This window comes from Ctenopharyngodon idella, chromosome 13, assembly GCF_019924925.1.
Source record: "Ctenopharyngodon idella isolate HZGC_01 chromosome 13, HZGC01, whole genome shotgun sequence".
Taxonomy (NCBI): Eukaryota; Metazoa; Chordata; class Actinopteri; order Cypriniformes; family Xenocyprididae; genus Ctenopharyngodon; species Ctenopharyngodon idella.
In genome coordinates, this window is record NC_067232.1 from 559,048 (window position 1) to 585,500 (window position 26,453).

The 26,453-nt window shown below is 37.0% G+C and overlaps 2 protein-coding genes across 5 annotated transcripts; both read left to right on the plus strand.

Annotated features, from left to right (window-relative positions):
- The first annotated feature begins 18 nt into the window (after positions 1-18).
- On the plus strand, positions 19-18,789 carry LOC127525190 (nicalin-1-like). Of its 4 annotated transcripts, XR_007933277.1 has the most exons (21): positions 19-91; positions 375-485; positions 2,823-3,006; positions 4,222-4,412; positions 4,600-4,744; positions 5,625-5,722; positions 5,835-5,912; positions 7,064-7,167; positions 7,263-7,351; positions 7,831-7,970; positions 8,078-8,256; positions 8,773-8,860; positions 8,973-9,011; positions 9,546-9,718; positions 9,987-10,040; positions 12,170-12,248; positions 12,371-12,492; positions 16,812-16,929; positions 17,063-17,222; positions 17,519-17,653; positions 18,366-18,789. XR_007933277.1 is itself a non-coding variant. In XM_051917557.1 (16 exons), the coding sequence occupies exons 2-16, from the start codon at positions 2,850-2,852 to the stop codon at positions 12,425-12,427; spliced, it is 1,671 nt and encodes a 556-aa protein (XP_051773517.1). In that variant the 5' UTR covers positions 29-485; positions 2,823-2,849; the 3' UTR covers positions 12,428-13,567. The 4 variants fall into 4 exon arrangements, 1 of the variants encoding a protein (XP_051773517.1); XR_007933276.1 differs by having other exon boundaries at positions 29-485; XM_051917557.1 differs by lacking the exons at positions 16,812-16,929; positions 17,063-17,222; positions 17,519-17,653; positions 18,366-18,789 and having other exon boundaries at positions 29-485; positions 12,371-13,567.
- Positions 18,790-19,414: 625 nt separating this feature from the next.
- On the plus strand, positions 19,415-26,327 carry LOC127525045 (myogenesis-regulating glycosidase-like). The gene is made up of 3 exons (XM_051917231.1): positions 19,415-19,529; positions 21,924-22,421; positions 22,506-26,327. The coding sequence occupies exons 2-3, from the start codon at positions 22,159-22,161 to the stop codon at positions 24,298-24,300; spliced, it is 2,058 nt and encodes a 685-aa protein (XP_051773191.1). The 5' UTR covers positions 19,415-19,529; positions 21,924-22,158; the 3' UTR covers positions 24,301-26,327.
- The last annotated feature ends 126 nt before the right edge of the window (positions 26,328-26,453 follow it).

Sequence of the window (26,453 nt, forward strand, 5' to 3'; positions counted from 1 at the left end):
TTGAAATAGGAGCAGATAGTGAAGAAAAAGAGCAAAGTGTCTGTCAAACATGTCAGCTCATGTGAACAAAAAGGTGATGACTCTGAAGAAGGTAAACATTTTTGGTAACGCATATTTATTTAATAATTCTCATTATATAAATTATCTACAAAGTATACATATATATGGTAATAAAATAAAGGGAAAAGTGATTAAAAAGAATGAGTAGATGTGTTTTTCCCTGTGTTCAGCCATATTTTTTTTTTCCAATTTTAGGGTTTAGATTTAAGTGATATAGAGTAGTAATAACTGGAGAGAGGGGTGTGGAAGTGTTGTAGGTTGTCTGGGATTGGAGGGGAGGACTGATTAGCCTGGCTTTATCCCGTCTATGCCAGATGGTACACTAGGCTTACCTGCGGGCCTCTCTAAGCCTTGTCCCCGGCCATGCTTTGGACACATCCTGCTCAAACCACAAGACACTGCGGAAGATCTAACGTGGACTTTGGGTGAGTTACTGTCTCAACTAGGGCCGTGTAGGGTGGCTCGGGCCTTTTATATTCTGCTAATATGTAATTCCATCTGCTGTACTTTTAATTAAGATTTACACACTGCAGCAAATTTCTATAAAAAGTGTATATAATAAGTGTATTGATGTGAAGTGCAAAGGTGGCCATTGATACTCATTACATTGTGTACATATTCTGCATTATTACAGAAGTGATACCATGCATAATGAGTCTTTTTGCTTTTAGATGTACAGTATTGCAATTTTTATATGGCTGATTATATTTTAAAGGCCCAGGTACCCCTTATTCAGACTTACAGCCAACCCATGGACTGCCAATATAAAAGAATGTTTGTCGGCTAATATATATATGTAAAAAATAATTGTGTTACAGTTAAAGTCTGTTTTATATACGTTAAAGTTTATTCAAGTAATTAGAAATGTCTATACTGTATAATCTTAAAAATAAAGTTATCTATGGAGAACCTTTAACATCCATTGAAGACTTTCCACTGCACAAAAGGTTCTTTGGATTATTAAAAGGTTCTTTTTAAGACTGTTCACTGAAAGTTTCTTTGGGGAACCAAAATGGTTCTTCTATGGCATTGGTATGGTAACCCCCGTTTGGAACCTTTATTTGTAAGAGTGTATATACAGGTGCTGGTCATATAATTAGAATATCATCAAAAAGTTCATTTTTTTTATTATAAATTATTTTTAAAAATGAAACTTTCATATATTCTAGATTCCCTACATGTAAAGTAAAACATTTCAAAAGTTTTTTTTTAAAATTTTGATGATTAGAGCGTACAGCTAATGAAAGTCCAAAATCCAGTATCTCAAAATATTAGAATATTTACATTTGAGTTTCATTAAATGACCATCCCTACAGTATAAAATCCGGGTATCTTTTGTTTTTTGAAACCACACTAATGGGGAAGACTGCTGACTTGGCAATGGTCCAGGAGACAATCATTGACACCCTCCACAAAGAGAGTAAGTCACAGAAGGTCATTATTGAATGGGGTGGCTGTTTACAGAGTGATGTATCAAAGCATATTAAATGCAAAGTTGACTGGAAGGAAGAAATTGGGTAGGCAAAGGTGCACAAGCAACAGGGATGACCGCAAGCTTGAGAATACTGTCAAGTAAAGCCGATTCAAACACTTGGGAGAGCTTCACAATGAGAAGAATGAAGCCGGAGTCAACGCATCAAGAGTCACCACACTCAGACATCTTCAGGAAAAGGACTACCAAGCCACTTCTGAACCAGAGACAACGTCAGAAGCATCTTACCTGGGCTAAGGAGAGAAAGAACTGGACAGTGAACAGTGGTCGAAAGTCCTCTTTTCAGATAAAAGTAAATTTTGCATTTCATGTTGAAATCATGGTCCCAGAGTCTGAAGGAAGACTGGAGAGGCACAGAATCCAAGCTGCTTGAAGTCTAGTGTGAAGTTTCTGAAGTCAATAATGATTTGGGGGGGGCGTGACATCTGCTGGTGTTGGTCCATTGTGTTTTATCAAGTGCAAAGTCAATGCAGCCATCTTCCAGGAGATTTTGAAGCACTTTATGCTTCCATCTGCTGACAAGCTTTATGGAGATGCTGATTTCCTTTTCCAGCAGAACTTTAGCACCTGCCCACAGTGCAAAAACCACTTCCAAGTGGTTTGCTGACCATGATATTACTGTGCTTTATTGGCCAGCCAATATGCCTGACCTGAATCTATGGGATATTTTCAAGAGAAAGATGAGAAACAGTCGATCCAACAATATACAGATGATCTGAAGGCTCAATAGTGCCTCAGCAGTGCCACAGGCTGATCACTTCCATGCCACACTTCACTGATGCAGTAATTTGGGCTAGGAGCAAGTCATTTGCTGTAATATGTCCTGCCAATCAAGTATTGAGTGCACAAAAGAACATACTTTAAAGAACTTTAACTTTTCTGTTTTGCAAATCCATTTTTTGATTGATTTTAGGAAATATTCTAATATTTTGAAATACTGGATTTTGGACTTTCATGAGCTGTACGCTCTAATCATCAAAATTTAAAAAAAAAACTTTTGAAATGTTTTACTTTACATGTAGGGAATCTAGAATATATGAAAGTTTCATTTTTAAAAATAATTTATAATAAAAAAATGAACTTTTTGATGATATTCTAATTATATGACCAGCACCTGTATATAGTATTTTATATGTGTCTATGAACCTCCTGTAATGTTTTTGTGGGCCCCCAAGAATCAATGGATTCTAAGGATTCACACACTTTAAAAAAAAAAAAAAAAAAAAAAGTTTATTACTGTCTTTAATATTCCATCTTGCATTTTTCATAGATGTGTTAGTTCTTTTGGCGAACTCAAATGTGGGGTGTCAGCATGACTCTTATAGCCTCTAAAGTGGTGGCTCTGCTGCTGTTGTCAATCCATCTCCTGCATGCATCTGCCCTGCCGGCAGCATCCTCCTATGAGTTCAATGCCTACAGGATGCAGCAATACAACTTACATCAGGACAAACATGGTAACACACAATCGTTTAAAAGTTAACCCAAAAATGAAAATTATGTTATCATTTACTCACACTCATGCTATTCCAAACTTGTTAAAATAAGCTCTAAATAAGCTCTATATATAAGCTCTAAATAAGCTAAATAAGCTCTAAAATAAGCTCTGTGTTTAACAAAGGGTTATGACACTTACATGTTTTGTCTATCAAGATAATCTTTACAAGTTAACACAACATTTATACATTTTGAAGCCTAAATAAAGTCATCAGATATAAAAAGCTAACAGTAGGCTATAAACGAACTACAGCACACTATGGTCGCGGATCAACGTCGCCACCACCAAGCTTCCTCAAACTTTATTTAAAAAACAACTTTATTTAAAAACATGCTCGCTGATTATGATCTGCGCTGTGTATGAATCTACTTTTTTATGAGAAATGCTGTCCAAATGTCCTGTTTGTCATGATGACATCTAAAGTCCCCGCCAAAGGAAGTAGTCCTTTTTAGCAACTTGTTAGCAACCGCCGTTTTTAAGACACAATAAAGGTTTAAAAAAATCACAAGCAGGTTATAACTGGTGTGTTTTATGTCATAGATCAAAATGTGAAAATATTTAGAGGCTTGTTAACCACAGACCTTATTTCAGGTGATTTAGCAAAAACCCATTCAAAAAACCCATAGACTTTAGGGCGATGGAACCGGAAGTCCTAAAATGCTAACTTGTTTCTGGGTTTTGCATACAAAAACATGTCATCTCTGAGGTACTCTATTACTGACGACTCGTTTCAGGCGGTTCAAAATTAGTTCTTTGGTTTTTTGCACGTTACACCCAAAACGCACCCATTACTCATTAAGAAAATAGGGACAACCTTTTTAGACCATTCCCGTCATTATAGCAAAAGTGGATTCGGACACGGCCTAAGCGCACTTGCGCCGTGCGTTTTTAACCATGCGCTTAGAACGTTAAAATAGGGCCCAATAACTTTATTTGTCACCTTTTACATTCACAAACAGCTATATAGCACACTACATGAAAGGTAATATCCAAAAAAGCATAATAGGGGCATTTTAAAAAGATGCCGAACCAATTCTGAATTCCTTACTGATGTAGTAAGACTTGAAACGCACCACTGGAAAATATCTTTCCTGATTTAATTAAGAATGCACACATTTCATTATATCTGTGCAAGGGTGATCATGACATTTAGACTCTGACCTTTGACCATCAGGTTGCCGTGGAGCTATTGTGGTGGCAGAGGCGCGATCGGCTGCGGAGGCGGTTCTGACTCGCCGCTGTGTGATCATGAAGCTGCCTGATTTCACCACAGAGCGCTACCTAGAGGCCAAAAAGCAGAATGCAGCAGCGGTTTTGATACTGCTACCCCGAAATATCTCTTCTGTACCAGAGGATATAGTGCAGGTCATTCAGGAACATCTACCACAGATTTGCACAATTACACTTGATATATTGCTGCTGATTCATTGTTTCTTCCAGTAACTGTAGGTTATTTGTGATTAGTGAAGGAAGTAGATTACATTAGATACCTCTCAGTTCCCCAACCTGGTTAGCTAAAGGTCAGAAAATTAATTTCCCCAACTGTCTTTAGGGCTTCATGGTGGCTGAATCTCAAGTCCTGCAGAACGAGACCCTCATGCCTGTGTATGTGGTCCCAGAGGATGACCAGCTGCTCTATATGTATGAAGAAGTCAGTCAGGCTGCAGCAACAAAGTCTGGTTCTGTACTAGTGAGAGGTGAGAGGGAACTGCCGAGTGCCAGCAGACGTAAAAATGACAAAATAACATTTCCGCTGTAAAAGCTGAAGACAGTCAAATGTATTATTATGCATTACAATATAATATATTTAGCAAAATATATAAAATATATTTTGCATTATAGATGCACTATTTGTTTGTTTTGTTTAAAATGATTAAGTGACTTGCTTGGTTAAAGGTGCAGTGTGTAAATTTTGGCGGCATCTTGCGGTGAGGTTGCAAACCTTTCTTCTTACTTCCAACAAAGAACGGTCTCTGCTTCTAATAAACCAGACGACACTACTACTACTACTACTACTTCGTGCGTATTCAACGTAGTGACAATGCAAGCTGCCTCTTAAAACATGATTTAGAAGAACAACAACATAGTGACGAAACGCGCTCTGTAGAGTGTCCGTTTAGGGCTGCTGTAGAAACATGTAGGCGTATAATGGCGACTTGACATGGAGGGGGCACCAGCGGTGTATGTAATAGAAATGGCTCATTCTAAGGAAATAAAAACATAATGTTTCATTATGTAAGGTCTTTATGTACCACTGAAAACATAGTTATGTATATTATATTGCATTTCTGACAATAGATCCTCCCAAATTTTACACATTGCATCTTACCTGTTTCTTTTACGTATGTATCACATTAAGTTTATTAGTTTTTTTTTTTTTTTTACATTACACAGTTTTAACATAACTAATAATCCAAATGAATGGAATTTATATGCAATTCAAATACATAAACCTTAAAAAAAATTAGGCCTAAATATTTTTGTGTACTCATTGCTAAAGCGTACTAAGCAAACATTCATGTAAGCAGATTTACTGAAAATTTTAAGCCATGTGAATCAACTTTCTCTTTTTCTCAGTTCTCCGTAGTATCATCACCGCCACAGCCTTCCAAATATTAGTAAGCAACAACTCCCCCATCAAGCCTATCACTGATACCACCATCATTACTTTAGAGGTGAGAATGGCAGCTGGCCACACACGACAACTCTATCCTTTTCTGTACAACGTAATAGTGTTCAGCTATAATTAAACCTGTCAGTCAAGTCGATTTATTGCTTCATTTCAAGGGAGTGCTTCCTGGAGCTGGAGAAGACCCACCCACCATTGTAATTACGGCCCATTATGACACGTTTGGTCTTGCTCCTGTAAGTCACCCTCATTAATGTCCACACACACACACATCAAGATTGAAATAAGCTGCTTTTTTTTTAAGTGTATATTAATATATGCTTAATCATTTTTGGTCACATAATACATCACACTCCCCTCAAACATGATTCAGAATGATTAATGCATGTTGTCAGTTGGCATGGTTCATTTGCTGTGGGAACTGACCTTTTCAAACACCTTGGTCAGAAATTAACATATTCATATAACTGGCCTCTCAAAGCCCCACCAATAAAAATTGCATTGAATTAGTGTTGGGAATTGACAACTGGTTATAATTCTTAACTTTCAAAGCTTTATTCATCGTGTAAAAGCGATGCAAGTGTTGTTGCCGTTGTGGTACCAGAAGAAACAACTCTAATGACTCGGATCGTTTTAGTGAATCAAAAACATGCAGTACAACCAGGCCAATTCCTGAACGAGAATGACTATTATGAGCCGGCTCTTTTTAGTGAAACAAAACCATAAAGTGTTACCAGTGTAGTTTGATTCTCAAACAAATTACTCTTATGAGTCTGTACTTTTTAGTGAATCAAAAACATTCCTGTAGCTCAAAGAGTAGAGCATGGCACTAGCAACGCCAAGGTGATAGGTTTGATTCCCAGGGAATGTATGAACTGATAAATTGCATATACTTTCAACTGATTCTCAAACTTATGAGAGCTGGTTCCTTTTAGTGAATCGAACACACAAAACTTTTAATTTTTGGGTGAACTATCCTTTTAATGGAACCACTAAGAAACCAGAATCTTTAACAGGAACCAAAATTGTTAAATTCCATATGATCCCCATGCCTAATTGAATTTATGTTTTGTTAAAGACCTATACTTTTGATTTTTTTCGTACGTTTTCATTACCACTGTTTTACGGCTTCAGATGGTATGTTCCCACTGGTAATGGGTTTTACAGTCACCACCTGGCAGATCCATTGGTGCTTCATACAATGAAAACAATGACCTTGGCTGTATGCTAAGCATATCATTGATACTTAATCTATCTCTCTTTTGCCCAAAAGAACAGGGATCATTTTGAAATTTTGTGTATTGAATGGCAGAGAAATTATGAGGTTTTTTTTTCAGTGTGTACTATGAAATTGTATGTGTTGATGATTTGTGTATGTGTGCTGTAGTGGCTGGCGTATGGTGCGGATTCTAATGGCAGTGGTGTCACAATTCTTCTCGAACTGGTTCGACTTTTTCATCACCTCTACAGTGATCCACGAAGCCAGGCTCCGTTAGTTCTTTCTGTATTTTACACCCTAAAAATGTTTGTGTTAGGAATGTTGTTTTTGCATTTAAATTTTGCATTACATTTCCAAAATCTTTTAGATACCACCTCTTATTCTCCCTGACCGGTGGTGGTAAATATAATTTCCTTGGCACCAAGCGTTGGCTGGAGGAAAATATTGACAATGCTGGTAAGTAAATTATCGCTAGTATGTATACTTGACAAACATTTTACTCTCCAATCAAAACTCTTTAAAATAAAGGTTCTTTATTGGCATCTATGGTTTCATGAAGAACCTTTAACATCCATGGAAACAAAAAATTTTTTATAGTAAAAAATAGTTCTTTAGATTATATAAAATTTGTTTTATACTAAGAAAAAATGGTTCTTTTAAGAACTGTTCACTGATTCATTGGATAACCCAAAACTTTTCTTCTATGTTAAAAGTGTAAGAATTATGAGCCCTCATACAATAAAACATGATATATTAAAAAAGTTTTCATGTTTCCTTCATGACAAGGAATAAAATGATCTCTTATTCAGTTTCTCATCATAACTATTGCCTAAAAATATCTCTAATATCTCAAGTATTGTCAATCAAAGCAAGAGGCATTTAAACAGAAGAAATACAGAATCTTGACTGCATTAATTTTTTATGACTCTATGCAGAATCCAGCCTTTTGCAAGACAATGTGGCATTCGTTATATGTCTGGACTCTCTTGGCAGCGGAGATGAGCTTTTCCTACACGTTTCACGGCCACCTAAGCCTGGAACGCCTCAGTACAGCTTCATTCAGCAGCTAGAGCAGGTTAGGTTGAATTATGCATGGAGTGGAAGTCAGTCTATATTCATTGAAAAAACTTTGGTGATTGGCAATTGACCCTCTTGTACATCTTTTCCTTTCTGTGTTTACAGATAATCTCTGCTAGGTTCCCCTGGGTGAGATTTGGAACTGTCCATAAGAAGATCAACCTGCTGGAGACCAATGTGGCTTGGGAGCACGAGCGCTATGGGATGAAACACATCCCAGGATTCACTCTGTCGCATATTGAGAACCCTAAATCAGAGCTGAGAGGATCTATCCTGGACACCATGTGAGAAAAAAATCTACCAAATTTTTCCAAAGTTAAAGTCCTGTTCTGAAACATCTGAATTAGCGACAAGTCTCTTAAAAAAAAAACACCCCACAAAGAAACCCACAGTTTCTTGCACAACAAACTAAGAACTGACACCTGCTTATAAAGCTGGATTAAACCGTAAATTTGAATGACCTGCTTCAACTACAACTCGACTTCCTGCTTCCCATATATTGGCTGCCTTTTGAATGTGCAAAATAATTAATTGGCTGAACAAAGTTTCTGAGTGTGTTAAGTCACTTTTTTGCAACTAATTCAGTGACATCTGTCAGGTTATATGAATATTTTTCATTCAACATAATAATCTCTTTCTGGACCTAATTTTTCATCCTTGAAACCAGCATGATTCAAGTTTCTTATCTAATTGTTTTGGACTACACTGAAAATGCAGCGCTGTCATAGCAGACATTTCAGGCTACATTTTAAATGATAGATGCACCATTTCTCATCTCACAGTTTTTCTTGTATATTTAGGGCACAGGTGGACATCAGGAAGCTCAAGCGGAACGCTGTTATTATTGCTGAGTCCTTGGCAAGATTCATGTACAATCTTTCAGACAAGGTGAGGAAAACATTTGGAGTGTTTCAAGACAACCTTGAAAGCACACACAGACCACTTTCATCTTTGTTTCTACTTTTTATTAATAATAAATACCATCTTTTCTGTGCTGTAGGGCTCCGCTAAGGACATGCAGGTTTTCAAGGGCAGTTTGGTAATATTTTGTTTCTGCTCTGTTTTTCATTTTATCAAGCTTAATCTAGCTAAAACTTTGCACAAAAAGAACAGTATCATGGTACAATTTCGATACACTACCATTTAAAAATTGGGGATTTTCTTATGCTCACATTTATTTGATCAAAATACAGTAAAAACTGTGAATATTATTCCAATTTACGGTTTTCTATTTTGATATATTTTGAATTTTATTCCTTTGAAGGCAAAGCTGAATTTTCAGTATCACTACTCTAGTCTTCAGTGTCACACGCTCCTTCAGAAATCATTCTAATATGCTTAATATTTTTGTGGAAATTCTAATATATTTTTTAGGATTCTTTGATGGATATAAAGTTCAAAAGATCAGCATTTATTTAAAATAGAGATCTGTTGTAGCATTACGTCTTTACTGTCACTTCTGATAAGTTGAATGCATCTTTGCTTAATAAAAGTATTAATTTCTTTCAAAACTATTTTTTTTTTACTGACCTCAAACTTGAAGTTCATCAAGTAACTTTTATGTGCTTTGCAGGATATTCAAGACAGTCATTTGTCTGCATTGATGACCATGATGACGTCTGTTCCCCGAGCCTTTCAGTTGCTGGACAAAGAACCAGGACACGTGCTCCTGATCAGCAGCCTGCAGCAGGAGTTCAAACACTATCTAAAGCAGGTCCATAGACACACGTTCCACCAGGACAGAAGGTACACACAGACACAATATTTCACCTCATCAATGGCCTGAAGCAAGACTTCAAAAGACTTCTGTAGCAGGTTTACAGATGCATATTTTATGCAAATACGCATACATTCACAGAGCCAGAATTCATTTTTTTATCATGCCTGTAGCAAAAAAGTTCAAACAATGTTTACTGACACTTTCTGCAAAAAGCAAAACAACAGCTTACACCCACCCAAACACACACATAAACAGATACGGACATATTAAGCTTGTTTTGTCTGACTTTTATAGGGATCCTGAAATCACGTTCTTTGATCAAATGAGACAACCAATGATGATGTACAGGTGAGTAAGTCTTGTGATTGGTTGGTTTTGAAGCTTTTTAAAGTCAACATGAAACAGCATTAACAACCCTTGTGATGCATTTTCAAATGAAACAGGATATTCAGCGAGAAAAAGATGTATGGATGAATTTTAAAAAAAATAAATCAGAGGCGGAGCGGAAGATTATGAATACCAAAATTACACATGCAATTTGCACCAATGATTAGGACTGTCGGTGCGTCCTAAATTGCGTACTGTCTGTGTATGTACTACATTTGAATTTGAACTTACTTTGCGTATGTTCTGTATTAGTGTGAATATGGGTAGTATGAATGAAATTCGGACATACTACATCCGCCATGTTGTTACTGTCACATGGCCTACCAGCGTCAGTTGTGTCGCATCACTTTTCGCGTTCTGTTTTTCTACTATGTATTCGGACATACTCTTATGGTGTACTGCTTTTTGCATACTATATAGTAGGGAAGTATTTGATTTTATGTGCAGCACATGAATGTATACACTGCAAAAAATGCTTTTCTTACTTAGATTTTTTTGTCTTGTTTCCAGTCCAAATATTATTGTCTTGTTTTCAGAAAAAATAAGTCAAAATTAAGTGAGTTTTTCCTTAAAAACAAGCAAAATAATCTGCCAATGTGGTAAGCAAAATAACCTTGTTTTCAGTTTGAAATAAGATTATTTTGCTTACCCCATTGGCAGATTATTTTGCGTGTTTTAAGGAAAAACTCACTTAATTTTGACTTATTTTTTTCTGAAAACAAGACAATAATTTTTATTTGTCTAAAAAATGCTTCTTGATTTAAGAATTTTTAGATATTTGGACTAGAAACAAGGCAAAAACTCTAAGTAAGAAAAGCATTTTTTTTTTTTTTTTTGGCGGTGTATTGATAAAGTAAATAAGGTTGACTTTAAATCCCTTATTGTGCTAGTTGGATTCACACTCAGGGGTATTATAGTTTATTTTCAATTGGTTACTTTAGTTTTAGTATTTTCAGTTTTCTACTTTCAGTGTATTAGTTTTATTTATTTATTATTTAATACACCCAAGTATTAAAGGGTTAGTTCACCCAAAAATGAAAATAATGTCATTAATTACTCACCTTCATGTCGTTCCGCACCCGTAAGACCTTCGTTCATCTTCGGAACAAAAATTAAGATATTTTTGATAAAATCCGATGGCTCAGTGAGGCCTGGATTGCAGCAAGACAATTAACACTTTCAATGCCCAGAAAGCTACTAAAGACGTATTTAAAACAGTTCATGTAACTACAGTGGTTCAACCCTAATGTTATGAAGTGACGAGAATACTTTTTGTGCACCAAAAATACAAAATAACGACTTTATTCAACAATATATAGTGATGGGTGATTTCAAAACACTGCTTCATGAAACTTCGAAGCTTTACGAATCTTTTGTTTCGAATCAGTGGTTCGGACCGTGTATCAAACTGCCCCCTAGTGTTAAACCACTGAAATTTCATAACACTTATGACATAACAAAGCCTGGTTTAATGAAATCATGTGACTTTGGCAGTTTGATACGTGCTCTAAACCATTGATTCGAAACAAAAGATTCGTAAAGCTTCGAAGCTTCATGAAGTGGTGTTTTGAAATCAGCCATCACTAGATATTGTTAAATGAAGTCGTTATTTTGTATTTTTGGTGCACAAAAAGTATTCTCGTTGCTTCATAACATTAAGGTTGGACCACTGTAGTCACATGAACTGTTTTAAATACGTCTTTAGTAGCTTTCTGGACATCTGAAAGTATAAATTATCTTGCTGGCAATGGAGGCCTCACCGAGCCATCGGATTTTATGAAAAATATCTTAATTTGTGTTCTGAAGATGAACGAAGGTCTTACGGGTGTGGAACGACGTGAGGGTGAATAATTAATGACAGAATTTTTATTTTTGGGTGAACTAACCCTTTAAGAACTAAAACTAAAATTAATTCATGGTAATTTTTCTTTTATTTGATTTAGTTTTGGAGTCATTTTCAAAAATGTTCAAAAATGTATTTTAGTTTCAATTTTTTTTCCTGTAACAGTATAGTTAGCGAAAATGTTTTCATTCAATTTTCATCAAAAATAACACTGATCCTTGAATTTTTTTAAATTGATTTTTTTTAGGGTGAAGCCTGCTGCCTTTGACCTGTTTTTGGGTGGCTGTATAGCTGGATACCTTGGAATAGTCTATTATGCAGTCCAGGTGAGCTGTGTGTATACCAAACTAGAGAGCTGAGGTCAATATTATACCTGTATAGGCTGGAATTGAATATGTAATCCCAGAGGTTTGCTTAATTTGTTTTGATCATTGCTTTTTGTTTGCAGAACTTTGGGAACATCTACACAAAACTGAAAGCAACCATGAAAGCCAAGCACCAATAAGCTGGGTTGAACACATCAAACGACCAATGCACAGAGAAGTCTACAGCATGGCCAATGTAATACCTGTGAGGACTGAAAAATTTTGGAATTCACTTCTTGAATTTAAAGTGTTTTATAATTCCCTTGCTGTCTCTTCTGTTTCTGTTTGATTTCTTTCTTTAAATTAAAGATCGCCCCTCTCTTTTAGAATCAGCTACTTTGCTCATTCTGGAATCCTTCTGGAACTGTACTGTATGTTTACACTTTAATGATAGAGGGGAAAAAGACTAAATTAGATGATTACCCCATGCAAATAAGATATGTCGGGAGTAGAACGGAACTCATGGATAAATTATGAGTCACTTAAAAAGGAACCTGATGCCAAGTAAGAGTGAGCGGATCTGTTGAATGCGGCACTGGGTCACCTATAGGCTATGTAGTGGAATTATGGTCACTGAACACCTATATGAAAGAGAAGCTTACGAACAGCAGTCGATAATGTTTAAGATAAATATAACTGTGTTTTGTTAAATAACAACAAAAAGTAAGTTGGAGCTTAATGATACACACACACATAATTAGGTTATTTCTCCATTTGAGTGTGTATTTAAAAAGTAGACCTGGACCGAATGTGTGGAACATTTTTTCCCTGTTGAACTATCTGAGTAACCTGAAAGCTGTCCTGTCCATAATAGGTCGCTGAAGACATAATTGATTTACTTGTGTTGGCACAGACAAGGAGGATTTTTTGTGGTGCTGACAGGGACTGTGGATAAGTGCCAAATGCTTGGTTAAATGATGGCTGTCTTGATTATCTCTTATGAATGAAGAACTCCTTTCATTCATACAGGATTAGACATTCATTACTGTCATCCACAATATTGTAGCTACAATGACATGAGTAGATTCCCCTAATTTATCACATTGTTATTTTTTACTGTGGAGTCTAATGTCAGAACATTAGCATTTTGATGTTTTGGCTGTAGTGGTATGGTTCATTCACAGAGAAAGGGAAATTTACTTATGTTCAGAAATTCTTAAATAAAGACAATTTAAAGATCAACACACTACCAGACTACCAAAGAAATTTAGCAAAGAGACATTAAATTGATCAAAAGTGAAGGTAAAGGCACACAAATTCATAAAAAAAATCTAATTCAAACAAATACTATTCTTTTAAACTTTCAATTCTTCAAAGAATAGATTTATCATGGTTTCCACAAAAATATGAAGCAGCACAACTGTTTGCAAAACTGATAATAAGAAGAAATGTTTTTTGAGCAGCAAATCAGCATATTATAATGATTTATGAAGGATCATGTGACTCTGAAGACTGGAGTAATGATGCTGAAAATTCAGTTTTTCAATCACAGGAATAAATTACATTTTAAAGTATATTAAAATAGAAAACAGCTATTTTAAATTGTAATATTATTTCACAATATTACTGTTTTTAGTGTACATTTTGGACTTTTTGAACAAGTGCATCACTATGAAGCAGAATGTTTATACAGTTCCTGAGGATAAAATAGGTAACTGTAGCATTACATTACATTTTTAAGCCATAATTCTTAAAGGCCTAGACTACAAATTATTTTTTTTTACTGTAATTTATTAAAGTAAAGAAAATCATCAATCTTATAACTACTTTAATTTCAATAAACTTAAAAAATGTCATGTTTATCCATCATTATTTAGCTTAAAGGGATAGTTCACCCAAAAATGAAAATTTGATGTTTATCTGCTTACCCCCACGGCATCCAAGATGTAGGTGACTTTGTTTCTTCAGTAGAACACAAATGATAATTTTTAACTCCAACCGTTGCGGTCTGTCACTCGTATAATGCTTGTCAATGGTAACTCCATCTATAAGAGTCAAAAAACATGCACAGACAAATCCAAATTAAACCCTGCGGCTCGTGACGACACATTGATGTCCTAAGACACGAAACGATCGGTTTGTGCGAGAAACCGAACAGTATTTATATCATTTTTTACCTCTAAAACACCACTATGTCCAACTGCCTTGCGCATCCAGTTGGTGAGGTCTGAAAACGCGTTCTGATGACGGAAGTGATGTCTCGCGCTTATACTTCAATGAGTGCGAGACATCACTTCCGTTGTCAGAGCGCGTTCAGACCTCACCAACCTTAGGACATCAATGTGTCGTCATGAGCCGCAGGGTTTAATTTGGATTTGTCTGTGCATGTTTTTTTGACTCTTATAGATGGAGTTCCCATTGACAAGCATTATACGACTGACAGACCGCAATGGTTAAAAATCATCATTTGTGTTCTACTGAAGAAACAAAGTCACCTACATCTTGGATGCCCTGGGGGTAAGCAGATAAACATCAAATTTTCATTTTTGGGTGAACTATCCCTTTTAAAGATTCTGTAGTTTTCATTTTCAACATTTTTATTTATTATAATCAGTACTAAAAGTATCATTCTGCACCTATTTTTTTTTCCAGCTCTATTTCTGGCATTTGTCTGAAAAACAGATCTAACCTCACCTGTTTAACTCTCAGTCAGGCTCTGCTGAACAGGGGCCACAAAAGACACACAGGATCTAAGGCTTGAATTATTGATCACTGGCTTAGGGGGGAATGAAACCAAGGGCAGCTCAATCGTGGTGACAGACGGATGTCTATGCAGATTGCCAGCTCTTTTTCTCTCTTCTCTGCAGCATCTAATACAGAACAGGGCCAGAATACTAGAATGACATCACATATGATTGCATAAGATGTGCTTTGTGTGTACTACAATTTCAAATGTGATTTTAACCTTTTGTTTGAGCCAAAATGTCTCAAAAAGGGACAGAGTGATAAATGGATGACATATGAGAGCTGAAAGCAACATACTGTCATCATTTACTCAACTTTATGTAGTTTCAAACCTGGAGTATTTGTAAACAATGGCAAAATGTTCACTTTTGAGGCAACTTATTGAAAAATGAAAGGATTTAGGATACAAAAGAGAGGAAGAGGAGCATGTGAGCACAAGAGCAGAGGTGCTGAAGAGAGGGAGGGGGTGAGGTCGGGTTGACAGCAGTCAAGAAGCTGCGGACACACTCTTACTGTACACAGGGGAAATGGGTCCTCAGCTACACTTCAGCAGCACCTACTCAGAGGAGTTCAGTTATCCAGCTCGGGTCAAACCCACCCGGCCCAGACCGTCCTCTGCGTATCGCAGGAACAATCCTCATCCACGGCCGGTAAGAGCTTCCTAAACAATTATAGCACATGATCACCACCATAAATGAACATTTCTTCTATTTATATAGGTCTTATTTTAACTTTTCAATGATATTTTTATTTGCCAAATTTATGGGGGAAAAAAGTCATACTTTTTTATATTTTTAAAAAAGAAGTCTCTTTTGCTCACCAAGGCTGCATTTATCTGATCAAAAATGCAGTGAAAACCGTAATATTGTGAAATATTATTACAATTTAATATAACTAAAAATTACATTTATTTCTGTGATGATAAAGCGGGATTTTCAGCATCATTACTCCAGTCTTCAGTGTCACATGATCCTCCAAATATCATTCTAATGTGCTGATTTGGTGCTCTGGAAATATTTCTTATCACAGCTGAAAACGATTTTGCTTCTTAATATTTTTGTGGAAACTGTAATACATTTTTATTTTAATGAAACTTTGATGAATAAAAGTTCAAAAGAACAGCATTTATTTAAAATAAAAATCTTTTACAACATTGTCTTTACTGTCACTTTTGATCAGTTTAATGTGTCATTGCATTAAAATTTAAAATATTTTTTATCAGATCAGAGATATAAATCTTTGCATTCATATTTTAGGGGTTAGAGATGTGTGATACTGATAAGCATTTACACCTTATTCTTTTTCTTTAAGTCTCTAACCACAAGAAATTTGAGAATTAAGTCTTTTGAGGTTAATGTATATAGTAAAGGATGTATAGTGCACAGCAGTGTAGCTCATTCAGTGTGTTACATTCATTATTTATTTGTTTTGCCTTTTGTGTGGTGGTTGTTTGCATTCTCTTGGTTTGCTTTATTTTATTCCTAATGTGAAAATGACAGTTTTAGCTGTATGAGCAAAACAATTGGGTTAAAATGCAGTATTGAGGTAAGAAATATGCTGTAAACAACAGCCAACATTTTTCAATTAACTGACCTGACAAATAATTAATAATTCACCAGGCCTGGGAGCATTGTAGCTGCTTGATTCTGCAAAACAACCTACATGTAGGGGGCTTTGTACAGGAGGCTCCGGTTACACTGTTTCCAAACCACTGAACAGGGATCAGAGGTTGGGATCGACTCTCACTATGTTAGCAAAACAATCTAACCTCTGCAGGGTCAGTGTTACAGGCTATTAAGTGCCACTTAGGGTTGGTTTCTGAATCCTCTTCCCACCCAGGACTTCCTGATGCCAAGAACGCTGCAGACGGGATATGGATCAAGAAAACACTTCCAGACCACGGCTGCTCCTGCCTCTTTTCTACCTCCAGTCAGACACATATCTGTCCAGTATCCAGGTACCAATGCAGTGTGTGTCACTACAACTGAGGTTGATTAAATCAGTGTAGTATATCAGTTGCAGCTTCAGACTAATATATAAAATGTATTTGCATATATTATAATTGAAAAACTATTATCATTGACCTCAAGACGTGCAGACAGGACACCAACCGACGATGCAGAGCTCATCGCAAAAAGACTCCAAAGCACCTGAGGTCTCCTCTGCAGTTTGTACACTGCCACCTGCTGCCTGGCTTCTCAAACCACAACGAACCAACTTTGCTCATGCAACAATCATAAACTCACAAGGGTAAAACTTTTGCAATTATATTTAACATTCTTAGGCATTGAATGACTAGTTTTACTTTAACTTAAATGCTATTTCATGACTTTATATATCTTAATAAACATGATATTACCCTGTACTGCAGTAGTGTGTCTTTAAAAAAATAAAATGCAATCCAATGCATAGAATAGGCCTACCTGAACATTTTCTCTGAATACTATACTATGAGTTTCTGATGAGATCATGCTATGATTTTGTCCTGAAGTACGTTATCTTCATATCTTGCATACTGCTTAGCATAATTTCATCTTTGTACTCAGGAAATATTCAGGCACAGATCGTATCAGATCAGCTTGGACCCAACAGATGGACATCATGCCATCTTTAAAACCCTTCAAACACCAGGTTACCCAACATCACAGGAGATCACGCTCAAAATCCACTGCTGATTACAGGTATTTTATTCCCAACTGCTCACAAATAATAATAATAATAATAATAATAATAATAATAATATATATATATATATATATATATATATATATAGTTCAGTCATGAAACTCTAGATGCCGCAGGCTGATGATAATTACAGCATTAACTACATGGCACAAGCTGATCCATGTTACTTCTGCAGCCAATGAGCTTGTTGCTCACACATTACATTCACTATAGCAGTTTGCAGCGTACTTCAGAGTTCCTCTAAAACCCTCTGCCTTCCCCAGCTCTACCTGTATAGATCTGCTATGGGTTATCGATATATGCTTTTGTGCAGCAGCACTGTCTTACTCACAGCAGCGTATTGCTGTATGTATTGGCAGTAGCAAGTTCCTGTACTTGCACTGCAGCAGCAGCAATAATTTACAGCAGCAGCAATTCAGCAGCAGCGTAGCAGATATATTCCGCAAAGACCAAATACATTAACATTGTCATATCCATTACCATGCTAAAGTTGTCAGAGCTGCCATGATTAAAAAAAAATATATTTTTTTGACATATATATATATATATATATATATATATGTCACACTCAATGTTTTGATTCTGTGCTTGTAATGTAATCTTGTCATTCTGCTAAGCTGTATGTGTTTTAGCATAAACATGCTCAGTTGTTAATGCATTTGAATGTCTGAGATTATCCCTTTTAAATCTAGATGTTTTGGTTTGCAGTGAAGGACACAGCTGTTTCCAAGTGGTGAAGCCATATAAAGTTGGACATTATATCATCCACCCAGAGTTTGTGTCAGAAGCAAAGCACTACTAAAAGTCAGTGTTTGTGCATTTTTATAATGTTTTTTTTTTTTTTTCATTTATTGTCAGTTTGATAATGTCATTTTATAGTGTATAATTGAGGTATGTTATGTGTTTGGAGATCCTGCCTTGTAAAATATGCTTGGGTGCAACTTCATTTTAATGACTGTAAAATGCACTTTTGGATGTAAATGTGCATTACCATGACAAATAAACAACGTTTATGATGTGCCCATTAAATGTGTTATATTTGGCTTACTAACATGGTAACCATGGTTTTCATACAATGTAAATACAACAATTCAAGCTTGAACTAGAACAATCACAATATTTTAGCTCCATTTTAGCTGAAACTTTGTGGCCCATTTTAGCTGATATGGGGTAGAAAACTCTTTTTAATAGGTAAAATGGCTTTGGTTACCATTTTAATTTAAACTATCTTAAAGCTGTTCAATAGCCTAGTTACATTTGAATAAAAATGAATTTTACCTTATAAGTGAAAAGTTGAAATTTTCAGGTTTTTCCATTCTAAATTTGCAAACTCACACCAGTCGATCAGTTGATTTCAAATACTGTTTTGACAACTGTTAAAAATAGTTATTATTTTCAAAACCATGCACCCTATAGTGCTATATCAAAACAAAGCAAAAAAATATAAACTTTTGCCACCATTGTCATCAGAATTTTTATTAAAATAAAGTAATGTTTTAAAGTATTGTATCTGGTATTTTGGCGGGAATGATTACAATGGTTCTTTTTGTAAGAGACTGACAGAGAACAATGTTGTTAAGCTCTGTTTTCTTTGTTAGACTAATAAATACAAGTACAAGAAATAAACACACTCAAACAACTATATCTTCTATATGTTCGGCGGCTGACAGCCAGACAAAGCCAAACCAAACCACAATATTCATACTTTATCTTTCGCTGAGTATAAAACTCAATTTCCCAGAGTTGCAGAGTTTGTGTGAACAGCGAGTCGCCCAATAAACTCCTCCCATAACAAGACACGGAGTTCAGCGTCTTGAATTGTTCAAGAGAGCATTGAGCAAACAGCACACGAAACCAACAGTGCTCAAGCTGGTAAGTATTTTATCTCATGTAACTAGAAATGTTTAGGCATTTAAATAGCAAATTCGTCCTGTTAGCCGAAGATTTTATGTAATACCCTGCGTGTATTTTACAGTCGACACCCCTTACCTGATAAATCGAACACGGCTGTCTTGTTGTTTCATGCGTCTCCTTATGCGATAATATACCGAACTATTTTGTTAAAAGGTTTTCTTTGTCGTCGTCCCATAATAATGTGACCATTTAAGGAGTTTTAGACCAAATTCAATGTTATTGTAGTGGCTACTACTACATGTCCCAGGACTTGTGTTACACTTTGATCCATGTAATATCTGTGAGCTAGCTCTCAAATTTCCTGAGTAATAAAACGAGCATGCAATCATCTTTAGGAGGTCAGCCAATATTAATCTTGTGGTTTCCAGTGCTGTGGCTATTTTTAGTAAAAGTTAACTTATTACAAAATCTGATACAACTCTCTGATCTATTTATGTCCATATATGTACAGTTAGTGCCCCTTTGAGCCTCTATTTGGAATAAAATAAGAGTGCAAAGAGATTGTAGAACCAGTTTTTTTGAAGCCGCATGTTCTGAATCAGCAAAATGTTGTTTACTTGAGTGCTGTGAGATAGTACATGATTGCTTCATTCCTCCAATGTTATCTTGACAAGATTGACAACAGCGTGTTTTAACACTTACATTGACTCATTTGCCTAGCAAAGTGTCCTTGTTAAACATTTCCATTTGTTGTCAAATAATCACCGTTTCTTCTTGAATCATGCTCTCTGCAGTGTGTGACAAACTTGCTTTTGCAATATCTTCTTTCATTTAGGGAAGAGAATCACATGCCTCTTGTTACTAGTGAAAATGTGCATTATCAGCAGTACTAAACAGAGCAGAACAGTCCATTCCAGAAGAAATTTTGAGAATATTTTAAATTATATTTTATGTTTATATTATTTTTGGGAGCAGTTTTGTACGTTCGCCTCTTCTAATTTCATCCCTGTTAAAGCATTATTGCTACAGCTTATGCTAGTCTAGCCATTCTAGTTATACTATGTCTAATTACAACTCATTCAGGCAACCAACTAGTTGAAGTCTGTTAAAGTCTGAAATGAAAATTGACGCGATTTTCTAAATGCATCTTATAGATCTTATTGTGAATGATTGCCATAACGGCATCTTCCGGTGTAGTTCTCTGCAACTTCTTTCTGGTGAAGTATGCATGACTTCTCTGTTCATATTTTTCTGCTTAACCCGTGCACCTACAAGCTCACGTTCATCTGCCTCCACTTTTAATTGCAACGCCCACATACCAAAATCCAGTCAACAAACCGATGCATAGAACAAAGTCCCTATCCCACATTTTTTCTTTTTTGATAATCATAAGTCATCATGTCACAATATGGAAGAAAACATCTGACGCTACTTCTGTTTCATTTTGCCTGCACACCCCAACTACCTATAATCCTAATGAGCGATCTGCCAGTCAGATGGCACTTACCAAAGTCAACCCTACCATGGAAATTTTTTTTAGCAAGTTTTTAGCAAAAGGCTCAACAGTGACTGTCCACTTCCATAAATCATTGCAAACAACATTGAGCCAGTCTCCGTACACCCTTACACAACTTGTAAATGAGTATTTTGCTATAATCTTCAAATATATATTTCATTACATCTATTTTTAATGATTTATAGTGAATAACTTAATATTGTATCATTATTTATGATTTGAATTGGCTACATCATTCATAGTGCTTCATGGGATAAGTATAGTATAAATTCATGATTACAAGTACAACCTTTTTTTACTTATAAAATGTTGTAATGTTCAAATTCGTATAGTTGATTTGATTCAAATGTCTTTAGATTTTTTTTATTATTATTATTTTTTTGAGACCCTTTCAGAATGAAGGCCACTGGAAAAAGTGGGCAGTCACTGTTGTGCCTTATTAATGTGCTGTACATTTCCCTCAAAAACAGAAAGTAAGACCATCTGCATTAGCAGTTCAGCTCTTCTAGGCCTTTCTTCAGTTGAAAACATTGTCCATTAACTGTGCTTTTCATTTGAACCAAGTGTGTCTGGTGGCACTTCGCCAGGCTCAAAGTTCTGCAGGTGGCGTTGCATACTGCAGACCCAGAGGCCCTTGTGTTGTCCTCTGGTGCAGGCAATTCACACACTGCCACAGTGAGAAACCTTGGCAGCATGAATAAACTACTTTTGTTTATGCCTTTACCTCCCAACAGACCAATTCAGGGCGATATCAAAGCTAAAACTATAGTGTTTTTTTGAATACTTAATGCTGGAATATGTACTATGATTTCTACATCTGCATGACAAGTAGATTTCTGTTTGTACTTCGCTTCAACTTTTTACATTGACGCTCTTTGCCACTCCTTTCCCCTCAGGCTCATAAAGGATAATGAACAAGAGGAAAATGCTACATTGAGAGAAGGAAAAATGGATGCAAGACTCCATTTTGCACATATTTAGCAAGATATCCACTTTGGTTCTCTTAGCTTCAGTTTCTCACATAAGTCAACCAAATGATATCTTGTATATTAGTGCATATAACATTTTAACCTTGAGTTTATCAAATAAACTTCACCTATACAACTGTGAATTCAAAAACTAAGACTCAGAATGTACCAAGTAGTCCCAGGAGGTGCAGGAGGAACAATCACTGATGGTGCGCCCATCAAGAAGATAAACAAGGACAGTCGCCCTCTGGTGGGGGCTGGAGTTATTGGTGTGATTCTGGTGATTGCAGCAGTGACTGCATGGTGTTACTATATTGCCTCCCTACGTAAAGCTGACCTGCTTAAGACAGAATTGCTTGATCTCAATAAGGATGGCTTTCTCATCCGCAACCAGGCTGGGGGGATTGTCCTGAAGATGGGCTTCAGGTCAGTATGCATGGTGCTTAGAGTTTTCCACTTATAAAAGCTCTCCTTGTTTTATAACCTCTCAAATATTCTTGCTGATTTCAGGTCTGGCACGCTCGATCTTGACTCCTGCTCAAAGGAGGGTGTGATCCTTCGCTGCTCACGTTCGTTTGCTGGCAATGTGAACTTCTTCATTATGACGGTGAAGCCAAAAGAGACAGTGGTGTGTTACCGTGTGCGTTGGGAAGAGTTGGAGTCGGATCGGCCAGTGGAACATGCCATGTCCTACAATGAATCATACTGGTATGGTGGTGCTGAGACTGCTGTTCAGCATTGGCCTATTGCCATTTCAGGTCAGCAGGCACCCAAACCTTTTGTCACCAGCGACGTCTACTCCAATCGCCATGACTTTGGTGGCATCCTGGAACGCTACTGGCTCTCATCCAATGCAACTGCCATTAAGATCAATGACTCTGTGCCCTTCCACCTGGGCTGGAATGATACAGAGAAAACCATGTACTTCCAGGCACGATATCAGGACAGTCCGTACAAACCTGCACCTGGAAGGCCTCCCTATGCTGAACTTAGTTACAGAGTCTGTGTGGGCCCAGATGTGACTTCCATCCACAAGGTCATGGTTCGCCGATACTTCCCCAAACCTAACAAAGTTCCTGCCAAAGAAATGTTCCGGCATCCAATATGGTCGACCTGGGCTTTACACAAGACTAACATCAACCAGGAAGAGTTTTTAACTTATGCAGAGAACATACGGAAACATGGTTTTAATTGTAGCCACTTAGAACTTGATGATCGTTACACCAGTCAGTATGGAGAGTTTGAGTTTGACACACAGAAGTTTCCAAATGCTTCTGCCATGTTTCAAAAGCTCAAGGCAGATGGCTTCCTAGTATCCCTGTGGACACATCCCTTTGTGAATTATGATTCGGCTAATTTTGGGCCATGTGTACAGAAAGGTCTGTTTGTGATGGAGCCGACAGGACAACTTCCTGCCTTGGTTAAGTGGTGGAATGGCATTGGTGGAATCCTAGATTTTACCAATCCAGAAGCTCGCAACTGGTTCACGTCACAGCTTCGCTCTTTACGTCACAAATACGCCATTTCCTCCTTCAAGTTGGATGCAGGCGAGACCAACTACTTGCCCTGGCAGTTCAGAACCCGAGCCCACCTCCCTGACCCAAGCACCTTCACTCGCCGCTACACCGAAATGGCCATCCCTTTCAACGAACGTGCTGAGCTTCGGTCTGGCTATGGCTCTCAGAACATCTCCTGCTTCTTTCGTCTGATCGACCGGGACTCCGTGTGGGGCTACGAACTTGGCCTGAAGTCCCTGATCCCAACCGTCCTCACCATCAGCATCCTGGGCTACCAGTTCATCTTGCCAGACATGATTGGAGGCAATGCCTATCCTAACCGTACAGATGGAAACGGCAAGCTACCAGACCGTGAGCTCTATATTCGGTGGCTGGAGCTGTCTGCTTTCATGCCCTCCATGCAGTTCTCCATTCCTCCATGGGAGTACGATGATGAGGTGGTGGCTATCGCTCAACGGTTTACCGAGCTACACGAGACACTCGTGGCTCCCAGGGTCATAGAACTTGCTGGAGAAGTTCTGGACACTGGAGACCCCATAATTCGCCCATTATGGTGGATCGCCACCAGTGATGAAACGGCTTATAGAGTTGACTCACAGTTTCTGATAGGGGATGACCTAATGGTGGCACCAGTACTGGAGCCGGGCAAGCAAGAAAGGGATATCTACTTACCAGCCGGACGCTGGAAAAGTTACAAAGGAGAACGATTTGACAACAAAGAACCAATACATCTAACAGATTATCCGGTTGATCTTGATGAAATTGCTTACTTTGAATGGGTTCAGTAAGATTTATGGAAAGCATCTGGAGTTCTGAGCATGTCTTCCATTTAAAGTGTTTGTAAAGTTGATTTATTTTTTTCAGGGAATTAGCTAAAGTTATTTATCCAGGGTTTAAATTCTACAAAGTAAATGAGGTTAATTTAAGAAGTAAGCTCCCAGTTGCACATTTATGATTCTTCATCAGCTTGGCTGTGATATGTTTAGTGCCATTACAATAATTACACATGCATTACATATCTAAGGCTAATGTCTTAATCCGTGCCTTGCATTTAAACAGTGAATGTCTTCAAGAGACCGACCCAAAACCTTAACAAAATGAAGCACTGATATGCATCTGGCCAAATAAACAAACTTTAAGGAAGTTAAGGCTTTATTGATGGGCTGTGACAGGTAATTTTGCACAATGTTTGATTCATGTTCTCTCATCTGCATTTTTAAAAAGGGAAACTTTACCAGTACTGTACAAAAGCCTTCATCTTACAAGGCGTACTTTATGAATTACTTTATAATGTCATCCACAGAGCAAATCAATTGATTTCTCTGAAATGTACGATTTTGCAAATGTATATATAACATTAATGTATGGCTTTTTTAACTGCAAGCAATCGCAATGCTGCAACCCCTATATACATTACAGTAGAGTTAGACCGTGCATGCTTTTGTGAGCATAATCTACCATGCTCATGTCTCATAAGCACCAATACTTGAAATAATCACATTAGAAGTTTGTATGAGTAATGGGTTTCTGTGGCTGCATTGGAAATGACCAGCAGTCTTTTTTTACTCTACTGCTATACTATAATATTTCATAATGTAGTGCCAAATACATCACCAACAGGCCTTGTTTAAGCATTACTCCATTACTGCCACATTTACAGAAACGTTTCCATAAGTTAGTTTTGTTGTTTATATAAAATTAATAAGTGTGCTGCTCATCTTGTTCTGATTATGCTGTTCTACCTACTTTTTGTGTTTTGCAATAATGGCACAATGCTAATATCTTAGTCAGTTAATCTTTATCAGATTATATTTTTGCTGCGCAAGGGTCACCTTTGTGTTTGTTGTGTTTGTTTAACGCTCTTCCAGCATGCCAGCAATCGACTCACACTGCAAGCTTTCTCTAATCTACGACCTTCAAGCTTATTTTTAGCTCTTCCCACACAACTGCAAAAGCGCACTCATCCACTCTGGTGATACAATGAATCTGTCAAGCGATATGTCTGATCTAAAAGAAGCTGCAGAGTACGTAGACATGAGGCAGCTGCCTTTCCAGTACTTGTGTACCTCAAATAATAGTTTAGAATGTTGCTTCATGGTATTTTAATAACTTGCTTGTAGAGAGAGAACTTCTGTATGGGCTAATTCTCTTCATGAGGACTGTATTTTTTGTGGATTCTACCCTGGGGAGATCTTGTTAATAGGTTCCTGACAGTGTGGGATTCTGGTTGACCCAGTCAGACTCTAGACTGCTGACGTTACAGAAACTCACCAGAGCAAAACCGTCGTCAGCTTTCAGACTGGAATTTCATGCTTTTTTTTGTTGTTGTTTTTGTCATAAAAACATTGCGTGAACATAAATTTCCAGGAACAAAGACGCTGTTGGTACATCTCATAGACTTTGTATGTGTGTGACTAATTTCTATTTTTTTATTTTAAAACAAATGTTAGTGAATGAATGTATTTATTCATTTTGTGCATTAAACTATGCATTTTGCTGTTTAAACCAGTGCTTATCTGAGTTCAGGCATGACTGGACAGTATTTGAATTTTATTAATATGTTCCTCTAAAGCCATGCTGAAGGTAATCATGTCTCAGAATTTTGTTTGACCAGCTGCCCTGAAAGTATTTTTCTCCAGAGTGTCACAGGAGGGCAGTGTTCACCTGCTTTTCTACTCCTCCACTTTAAGCTTGTGAAGTGTGTTGGCATGACAAGAAAATCCTGTACTTTATTTCAGTATTTTTCTCTCACTGAGTGTAATTAGCCTGATATTGAAGTAAAATGGTACTATTAAACTTTTGACCTCTCTCAAGAGTTATGAGTTATTAATTGTACTTTCTCCTTTGCATTAATTGTACTGCCCTACATTAGCAATAGACTGTGTCTTCAGTGGTCGAATGATGCCACCCACTCACTATTCAGTTCACTATTTTCCCATTT